The following is a 10,366-nucleotide window of genomic DNA, read 5'->3' as shown; positions in this document are numbered from 1 at the left end:
AAGTACGTCTTTCTGGGAGATAACGAGACATTGCCCGTCATTGTCTCCTCAGCACTCCTGGCCATAGAGGAGGAGAAGTTGATCCGAGTGTTGAAAGAGCACAAGACGGCCATTGGGTGGACTTTGGCCGATATTAGGGGAATTAGCCCAACTACGTGCATGCATCGCATACTTCTAGAGGAGGGGGCTAAACCAACTCGAGAGGCTCAGCGCCGTCTCAACCCTCCAATGATGGAAGTTGTGAAAAAAGAGATTATCAAACTTCTTGATTGTGGAGTGATTTATCCGATCTCTGATAGTCGTTGGGTATCACCGGTGCAATGTGTTCCAAAGAAGTCTGGAGTGACAGTGGTGAAAAATGCCGAGAATGAGCTTGTGCCAACCCGTATCCAAACAGGTTGGAGAGTGTGCATTGATTATAGGAAGCTCAACGCCACCACAAGGAAGGACCACTTCCCTTTGCCATTCATTGATCAAATGCTTGAAAGGTTAGCCGGTCATTCTTTTTATTGTTTCCTTGATGGTTATTCTGGATATAATTAGATTGTCATAGCGCCGGATGACCAAGAAAAGACAACTTTCACATGCCCCTTTGGTACTTTTGCTTATCGTCGCATGCCTTTTGGTTTATGCAATGCTCCGGCCACGTTTCAAAGGTGTATGGTAAGTATCTTTTCAGATTTTGTGGAAAAGATTATTGAGGTATTTATGGATGATTTCAGTGTGTTTGGTGATTCATTTGATGGTTGTTTGGAAAATCTCACAATAATTTTGAAACGATGTGTAGAAACTAACCTTGTGCTTAATTGGGAAAAATGTCACTTTATGGTTAGACAAGGTATAGTTCTAGGGCATATTGTTTCAGAAAGAGGAATTGAAGTGGATAAATCGAAAATAGATCTTATACGCTACTTACCCTCTCCTACTTCGGTTCAAGAGATTCGTTCGTTTCTTGGTCATGCAGGATTTTATAGGCGATTTATCAAGGACTTCTCCAAGATCTCAAACCCTCTTTGCCGTCTCCTCCAGAAAGATGTGGCGTTTGACTTCAACGAGGAGTGTGAGAAGGCGTTCAATCACCTCAAAGAAATGCTAACTTCGGCCCCTATCATAGTTCCACCGGATTGGAGCTTTCTTTTTGAGCTTATGTGTGATGCTTCCGATTATGCATTAGGAGCTGTTTTGGGGCAAAGGAAGGAAAAGAGGCCACATGTTATCTATTATGCCTCTCGGACTTTAAATGATGCACAATTGAATTATTCTACCACTGAAAAAGAACTTCTTGCTGTTGTATTTGCTTTAGATAAATTCCGTTCTTATTTGCTTGGTACTAAAGTTATTATTTATACTGACCATGCAGCATTGAAGTATTTGTTCACCAAGAAGGAAGCCAAACCACGACTCATTCGTTGGATGCTTCTTCTCCAAAAGTTCGATATCGAAATCCGGGATAAGAAAGGAAGTGAAAACGTGGTGGCTGACCACTTGAGCCATATGGTGCATGAGGAGGATGCCGTGCCTATCATAGAGACATTCCCAGATGAGCAACTGATGTCCGTCAAGGTAAGTGAACCGTGGTATGCTGATTTGGTGAATTATTTGGTGTCTAAACATGTTCCTAGTGAATTACTTAAACACCAATGTGATAAATTGAAGAAAGAGGCACGGTTTTATGTGTGGGATGACCCGTATTTATGGAAATATTGCCCTGACCAAGTTATACGTAGGTGTGTGCACAATTCTGAGTTTAATGCTATTCTAACCTTTTGTCACACTTATGCTTGTGGGGGACACTTTGGCACTCAAAGAACAGCACTTAAGGTGTTAGAATGTGGTTTCTATTGGCCTACCATCTTTAGGGATGCTAGAACATTTTGCATGTCTTGTGATAGATGCCAAAGAACGGGCAATATTGGTCATAAACAACAAATGCCGCAAACCCCCATTTTTAGTGTTGAAATCTTTGATGTTTGGGGTATTGATTTTATGGGTCCCTTTCCTTCGTCACAAGGGTTTCTTTATATATTGCTTGCTGTGGACTATGTGTCGAAATGGGTGGAAGCAAAAGCCACCCGAACTAATGATTCTCGAGTGGTTGCAGATTTTGTGAAAACTAACATTTTTGCAAGGTTTGGAATGCCACGAGTGCTAATCAGTGATAGAGGTTCCCATTTTTGTAATCGAACCATCGAGGCGTTGCTCAAGAAATACAATGTCACGCATAAGGTGGCCACACCTTATCATCCTCAAACGAGCGGGCAAGCCGAGGTTTCAAATAGGGAAATCAAGCAGATTCTTGAGAAGACCGTGGGGCCTACAAGGAAGGATTGGAATTTGCGCTTAAACGATGCATTGTGGGCGTATCGCACTGCCTACAAAACCCCCATTGGGATGTCACCTTTTCGACTCATCTATGGGAAGCCATGCCATCTTCCTGTCGAGTTAGAGCATCGTGCACATTGGGCCGTCAAAACGTTCAATTTGGACCTTAATGCCGCAGGTTTACATAGAAAGCTTCAATTGTGTGAACTTGATGAAATCCGAAATGAAGCATATGAGAATGCCCGGATTTACAAGGAGAAAACGAAGGCATTCCATGACAAGATGATTCGTGCCAAGACGTTCTCTATTGGGCAGAAAGTGTTGTTGTTCAATTCTCGCCTTCGGTTGTTTCCGGGTAAGTTGCGTTCCAAATGAGTTGGTCCTTTTATTGTCACTAATGTTTTCCCTCATGGTGCAGTGCAAATCAAAAGTTCAAGGACGCAGCAAGAATTCAAAGTGAATGGGCATCGATTGAAGCCCTATTACGAGATGTTTGAGGAGCATGTCGTGGAGGAGGTACCCCTCCATGCCGTGGAACCTAGTCAAGCTTAAACGGAGGTACCGTCCGGCTGAAAGACGTTAAAGCAAGCGCTTCTTGGGAGGCAACCCATGTGTTGAAACACGAGAAGAAGGAACTTTCACTCCAAACCCAGATTTGCGTCCCTAACCTATCTCTTTATTGCTATTACTTTGCCATTTGTGTTATGTTTGCTAGTTGTGTTAGTTGAACATTGAGGACAATGTTTGGTTTAAGTGTGGGGGGGGTAAACAAGCTATTTTTGCATGAAATTCGTGGGATTTTATCACCTATCACTTCACATGTTGTTTCTCACTGTTTTAAAGTGTTTTTAGTGTTTTAATGTGTTTTAGTGTTATATAACAGAAAACCCTAGAAAATTTCGAAAAAAGTTTGAAAAATACCAAAAAGAGTCGTTTTTGAGTCATTTTTGTGTTTTAGGGTACCTTCCAACACAATGATGAGGATTTGGTTTTTAATTGCATAACTGTTGAAGTAAGTTACAATCATGGATGAAAGTTTGATATGCTCTTTGGTTTATGCTTAGTTGTAATTCATGAATTCACATGTAATCAAAAGAAAAATTAGTTTTTGTAACATGCTTGAAGGAAGAAACTCAAACTAACGCTACAACCCTGAGAGACTTGAGCTTTTAACGTTCTTTGGAGAGTTAATAATCTGTGCATTTGTTGTCTTCTAAAGTCGTTGCATGATCTCATTATTCTTTGCTTGGTTACTACTTAGAAGATGTTTCATCATTTAGTTCCAAATACTAGAACTCATGCCCGTTTCATTCAAAGCATAAAATTGATTCGCATAACACATAACAAGATGAAGTTGTTAGTAAACCAAGAACCAAATAGCCGCACCCCATGTTCATTTGTTTTGTAGGTTTAAGCCCCGTTGAGCCTTGTTTAGCCTATGTTCTTTGTTAACCCACGTTATCCTTACCTAGCCTAGAATAGGACCATCCATGCCTTTGTTCTTAAAGCATAGTGAACATGACTTAGAATGAATTCCTTTTGATTATTCTTGTGCAGAAAAACAAGTGTGGGGGAAGGAATTTATGTGTGGGAATTTGTGCCAAAAGCAAGAATTGGGTACGAAAAAAAAAAAATTATGGCAAAAAGGTCAAAATAAGAAAGAACTCACAAGTGTTGGTTGTTGAAGAAAGGGTCCAAAAAGTTAAATTAGACCCTAAATATTGTGTATTTCACCCCCTTGTGTGTCTAAGTGATTTTCTGCACGCAAAAGTGAATTCTAAGTGTCAAATTCATTACTTGTTTGCTATCGCTTTAAGAACTTTTGTTTATCCTTAACCTTTCTTTGTTAGCCAATACCCCTTAGCCCCGTTACAATCCTTAACTTCTATCTTGAGTGTTATGTATTTCAATATGTGGAGTTTGGGATTGGTTTGAGCATATGGTGTCCCTAGTTCTCGCATCTAAGTAGTAGCGTTCCATTCATGAGATCATATCTATAAATGCTTAATCATTCCAGAAAAGTGCTTCTTTTATAACATGTGTGAGTGTTCGTTTCCATGTTTAAATCAATCTTCTCACATATACTTAGTATAGGGAGTGTAGTTAGAAAATCTGTGTGAAAATAAGAGTGTATCCAGTAAGGAATTGAGTGGATTCTCTAAGGCATGTTACTACGTCCATAATGTTGTTTTAAACGATTAAATGTGAGCTAGTGAATGGTAACTATGATTATGTATATGCTCAAGAGTAGGGATGACTAAAATCTGTGGGAATAATGATCTTTGGCATGTTATGTATCGTTGGAAATCCCTGTAGCAAATGTTGGAAGGTTAGGTTATGTTTTGTTTGTTTTATTTTGCTTGAGGACTAGCAAAAGCTAAGTGTGGGGGAAATTGATAGGAGCATATTTATACGACTTAGTTAGCTTGTTTTCTTGCTTTTAATTAGCTAAACTATGATAATTATAGTGTTTAAAGTTATTTTCGTGCAATTTCAGGTTTTAGTGTCAAAGTATGCAAAAAGAAGCAATTTGGAACATTCTAGAGCATTTTTGGGCCAAGATTGGATTGTGAAAGCATGGAGGCATGAGGATGGACGAATTTGAAGACAAAAGAGGCTATGAACATGCTAAAAATCTGGTGAAACAAATACAAGTTGCAAGAAGGGATAAATTTCTAGAAGGATTGACCAAAACTTCACTCAAAACCAAGAAATTCTTCAATGCCGTGGGCATTGATTCACTTTCACCAGAAATTTGAGTGATGATGCAATGCTTAAATCACCATGACATGTGAGTGGATGATGCAATGCTTAAATCACCATGACATGTGAATGGATGATGCAATGCTTAACTCACCATGACATGTGAATGGATGACTCAATACCTAACCCACCAACAATTCCCACTCTTTGCCTTGCTCACCTACTCAATTCCACCAGAATTTTGTGTTAAACAAGTCCATCCTTTTCCTATAAATACCATGGCAGCAACCTCATTCAAATCATCCAGAAATTAACCATTCTCCAAGCCTTCCTTTGCCTCTCCCTACATATCTAAACCTTCCCCATCCATTCCTCCATATAACCAACCATTCAACCACCATAACCACCTTGTGCCGCCACCATTGAAGGAGAGGAGGAGTAGTGCCGTGCTTATGCAATCTGCAACTATTAGAGTTTTGGAATTCTTTCTTCTTTTAATTCTATGTTCATGTTTAATTTAACTTGCTGTTCAATTATGTTAAACATGTGGAACTAATTTCTTTTTAGTTAGAGGCAAATTTGAAGCCATGGACATATGTTGGTTATGATTTGTTTTATTCCAGTTATGAATTCATGAACTTTAGATGTGCTTTACTTTTCTGTTTTGATTAAGAACTTGTTTATGTATGTGGGTTGAGGGTCGACACTTAATTTGCATGCCTAAACTTGATGCTAGGATATAAGGGAATTTCACCTAATCGTTATGAACTTATATTCATGAGTAGTAAAGATCGCTAGTCACGATTGTGTTTAAGTAAACCCTAGGCTGGATTAACATGCGTATTCCATAGTTATGAATGCCTAGTCAATGTTTATGATTTCCGTTGAACTTAATGATCTTTGTTGAATGTCTCTATCATGCGTATTCCATAGTTAGGGACTTTGATGAGGAATAATTTGGTTGTAATGCGTATTCCATTCAATCCAATGAATCTAGGGAAATCTAAGAGTTAATTTAAGCGGACCTAATTAACTTGGAACATTGTCATTCATCGTTTGTTGAAGTCATAACTGGGAATCAAATTATATGCATATGTTCATGTGTGGATAAGGAACCCTCTAACTAGTTTCTCATCATTCTATTTCATCACAATCTGTTTTGTTTTAAGTTTATTTTCAAAGTTTAAAGTTTTAAAGTTCAATTTTCGTCAAAACAAAACCCCTTGCTTTTAAGTCTTGCTTTTAGAGTCAAAACTTGTTTCCTTTAAATCTTTTGAGTCTTTTAAAGTTATATTTTCGTCCAAATCACTTGTTAGGTCTAGTCCAAATCACTTGTTAGGTCTAGAATTGAATCTTTTTTATTGTTATTTGCTGTTTTGAGTATTTTAAGTTAGTTTTGAGTTTATAGAGTCTAGTTTAGTGTTTTTAAGTCTTATATTTGTTGATTAGCATCCCTAGTTAATCCCCGGTCTAGAACGATCCCTACTTACATCATTACTACAATTGTCATCAATAGGGTTTAATTTGTGTGTCAAGTAATTTTCACATCAGCGAGGAACTGGGCCCTGCATCAAGCTACGTCAGTATTTAACTAAGAAATTCACGGACAAACTAACAGAGGTATAACATTGCAACAAATTTTAAAGATGAGGTATGACATTGTCATTTTTAAAAGATGAGGTATGATAGTTTGGTTCGCCCATAGTTATAGTAATTTTGTGTAATTTACCCAATAAAAAATCTATAATTGTATTTTTTTTTTAGTACAACGATATATTTTACACGAAGGTGAATGGCTAGTTCAGCTAAGCCACAGAATGGGCAACCTAATTTGATATCGAATTCATCATCTAAGAGATTCGAGCTTAAGACCTCTTACTTACAAATGAAAATGAATATCACTAGACCATAAGGTATTAGAGAACTTGTAATTGTCTGCTTCCAAAAGTAAGATTTTTTTTATCTAGGTTTATGGTAATAAACCAACAGACTTTATTGCCCAGAATGTCAATACGTTGTGCCCAGCTCAACTCTTCTTGCTGTCAAATCTATGATCGATAAGAAGCCAGGAGGATGAGGATTCTGGAGAAGATCATAGAGATCCTCTAATTACATCCGTTCATCGTACATTGTGTGATCAGAAATCATTGTAAATTTTTTTTATTTAAAATTGAATATAAACAATACATGATAAAAATTGGCCGCACGATGTACAAATGTGATTGAAGGATCCTAAAGATCCTCAGAAAGAGGATCGGATCCTCTCTCGATAAGAAGTTGTAATCCTAATATATTTATGATCAGTAGTTTGTGCGTTAATCCTTATTCTACAAGTATTAAAATTTTAATTGTAAACTCTTAAATCTATATGTACTATTTGAGCCCTTACTGTTTCAGTCCTTGTGGAGGATCTGTTTTTAGGTTGAAACTGTTTCATGTTTATTACCTTTATGTACTATTTGTAATTTACTATAGAGAATAACCTTTATTAATGTTTTGTTTGCATAAATGGCGTCTTCTTTCTGTATGTTGATCCTTATATAATTTGTCAATTTTAATTTTATTTTATAAAAATTTTCTTCTGACCAAAAAATTTTTAAATATAAACGTACATACTGACTCCAGATTATGGAGTTGAATTTCGCAATCTATTTGTTATATCATTCCCCTAATTTTGGTTAACACTTATTTCCTCTCACAAATACCTGATTCTCGATATTTTCTTGAAGCATGCTTTGAAAAGCTAAAGTTGAGATATCCACTTTCATACGGCAGGTAAAATTTGAGAAGAAAAATGAGAGAAAGGAAACAAAAACAGAGCTTTTAGGTTATTTTGATGGTATATATTAAATAGGATGAAAATTAATTATGATAAATTTGAATATAAAAGAAAAATGAAAAATACTTACAACTCACGAGGTGACAAGTTTTGAGTGAATAGTTGTACTGCTCAGCATTATTCAATAACAAATTAAGTTTTACATAAATTTTTCTCTAATTTTATGTACTATCAAAAAGTAATTAAAAAAAATGAAGTTTTAACGAAATATTTTTTATACTGTTCACTTTTAATCAAAAATCACGTTTTTACATTTTTCTGATATTATTGATTACATTTTTATTTGATCTTTTTTATTAAAACCAAAAGTTTTTAAAATTTTTCGTTAGTTTTCTTTTTTAGAAGAAAAAGGGTAAATGATATGCAACCTCAGAAAAATCTGTCACATCTCTTTCGTCTCGATCTCTCTCTCTGACTCATTGTTTCCGCGTGGAGCGGTTCTGCTGGCTGCCACGTGTTTCACGCCCTTCCAGTTTTCTTCTTCTTATCGTCCAACCCAAACCAAATCATATATACTTCCGTTTTTCTCCCGAAACTTTCGCTCCCCAATCCCCTCCATTTCTCTCTCTCTTCACGTTTTGGGTTTGGGATTCTGTGGCTTTGTGGGAAAGATCTTCCCCATGAAGCCCCATGAATCCACAAAGATCTCAATCTCCGCCACCCCAGAATCCAGTTTGATCCCTAATTCCAGCAAATTCCCTTCCCTGTTTTGACTCGTGATTTTGACTCCGCGATGGCCCGGGACCCCCTCTTTCAATCGCCAAAGTTGACTCGGCCGCCGCCCCGAGAGAAGCGGCGAGTCGGAGAAGTGGCCGGAGGCGCGGCAGCCGAGTGTGCGGCGGTGTGTTGCTGCTGCCCGTGCAGTGTAATGAATTTGCTTATATTGGCGGTGTACAAGGCCCCGAAGGGGCTGTGCATGAAGGCCTGGGCCCACACGAAAAAGAAACGACGGTGCGCGGTTCAGAAGAAGGGACGGCTCGGCGGCGGTGGCGACGACGACGACGGGAAGAGAGCGAGCAGCTGTACAGAAGGTGACGGAGAGAAGAAGAGCAACGCCGAAACCGAGGGCGCTGATTTGTTGGAGAAGGAGATGTGGGACCGATTTCACGGTGCCGGATTTTGGAGGAGTGCTTCCCGGAGAGAATCGTGACGGATGTCGTTTTGGGACTGTCATGTCGTTTTCGTTTGGTAATGATTCTGTGGCATTGTGCGAATTTGGAATTGATCCTAGAGGAATTGGAGATGTCGTTTTCTTGGAGGGATGGGATGACAGAGAACAAATTTTTATATCATTTTCTGTACCATTTTCTGTACCACATGACACGTGTGGCGGTTGATGACCAGAATGATCTAAAGAAAGAGATAATCCAAAAACGTTCATCGTATGTTGTAAGATTATTTTTTATTTACATTTTGCGTTTAATTTTATATAAAAAATATAAAATAATTTCAGATCAATTGAACGAAAACAATTAAGTGATTTTCAAGATCCTTAGAGAGAGTATTCATATAAGATCCTATTCAATTATCGAGTGTGAAAATTTATTCATCCTAGAATTTTTCTTGGAAGTTAGAGATATCATTCATCCGACGAGATATGAGTGATGGTTGTGACACGTGGTGTACGATGGGGACATCCTAATTGATATGTCAGTCTTGTAATTGTTATATTCTGGGGATTATTGAAGAATGAAGAATATAAAGTCGGCAGGAAGGCCAAGAAAGAGATTTAAAAGCATTCACAGGGGCTTTATTCTTATTGAGATTACCACATTTGTAGCTTTAATAAAAATTTCATTCTCAATGTAGCTTTAATAAAAATTTCATTCTCAATAGGCCAGAAAATAAAGTTTCATCAAGCAATTTCAATTCTTGGATAGTAAAAAGTTAGATTATATCAAGCCCCAAAGATTCCTTGGATAGTAAAAAGTTGGATAGCCTGAAAGATGTATAGCCCCTCATTAGGATATTCTTTTTTAGAGCCCCAAAGATTCCTCGGAACTCTAAATTCAACTATATCCACCACTTTTCTAGCCCTATATAGAGCCCCTCATTAGGGATGCTCTAAGCCACACGTTTGAAATTATTGATTTAAGCCACACATTTGGAATTATCTTTTTATCTTACTTTTTAAAAAATAGACAATGGTTTCAGTACTGACACACCCCGACCCGGAATGTCCACCTGGACTCCAAATCGAGTTGTGTTGGTCAACACCAGGAGGGTGACGAAGCCATAAAGTGTAGTGATGTGGAAAATGTAAGTAAATTTAAACCTAAAAGTGCCTAAGTATAAGAGTGCGCTTGTGAGCGGGATTGAACCAATTTCACACATGATGTTAAAGCAAAAGTAAAGAATAGTAGAGTGGATTAAGAATTATACCATCGAAGGTAATCTTCGATACCAAGATTTGCCACAAATCCTCGTCGATATGAAAGCTCAGCTACTAAAACCTGGAATGGCAAAAAACAAAGGTGAGTAGACCTAAAAACAAAGCTTTGT

The 10,366-nt window shown here is 37.7% G+C and overlaps 1 protein-coding gene across 1 annotated transcript; it reads left to right on the top strand.

Moving 5' to 3' along the window:
* The first annotated feature begins 8,367 nt into the window (after nt 1-8,367).
* On the top strand, nt 8,368-9,249 carry LOC103429499 (uncharacterized). The gene has a single exon (XM_008367644.4). The coding sequence runs from the start codon at nt 8,598-8,600 to the stop codon at nt 9,012-9,014; it is 417 nt and encodes a 138-aa protein (XP_008365866.1). The 5' UTR covers nt 8,368-8,597; the 3' UTR covers nt 9,015-9,249.
* The last annotated feature ends 1,117 nt before the right edge of the window (nt 9,250-10,366 follow it).

This window comes from Malus domestica, chromosome 03 (genome assembly GCF_042453785.1).
Source record: "Malus domestica chromosome 03, GDT2T_hap1".
NCBI lineage: Eukaryota > Viridiplantae > Streptophyta > Magnoliopsida > Rosales > Rosaceae > Malus > Malus domestica.
Note: the sequence above shows the minus strand (reverse complement) of the source record. Positions and strands in the feature narration are given on the sequence as shown.

What these genes read in the sequence shown, in the direction of transcription:
- LOC103429499 (XM_008367644.4), top strand. Translation starts at nt 8,598, where the DNA reads ATGGCCCGGGACCCCCTCTTTCAATCGCCAAAGTTGACTCGGCCGCCG.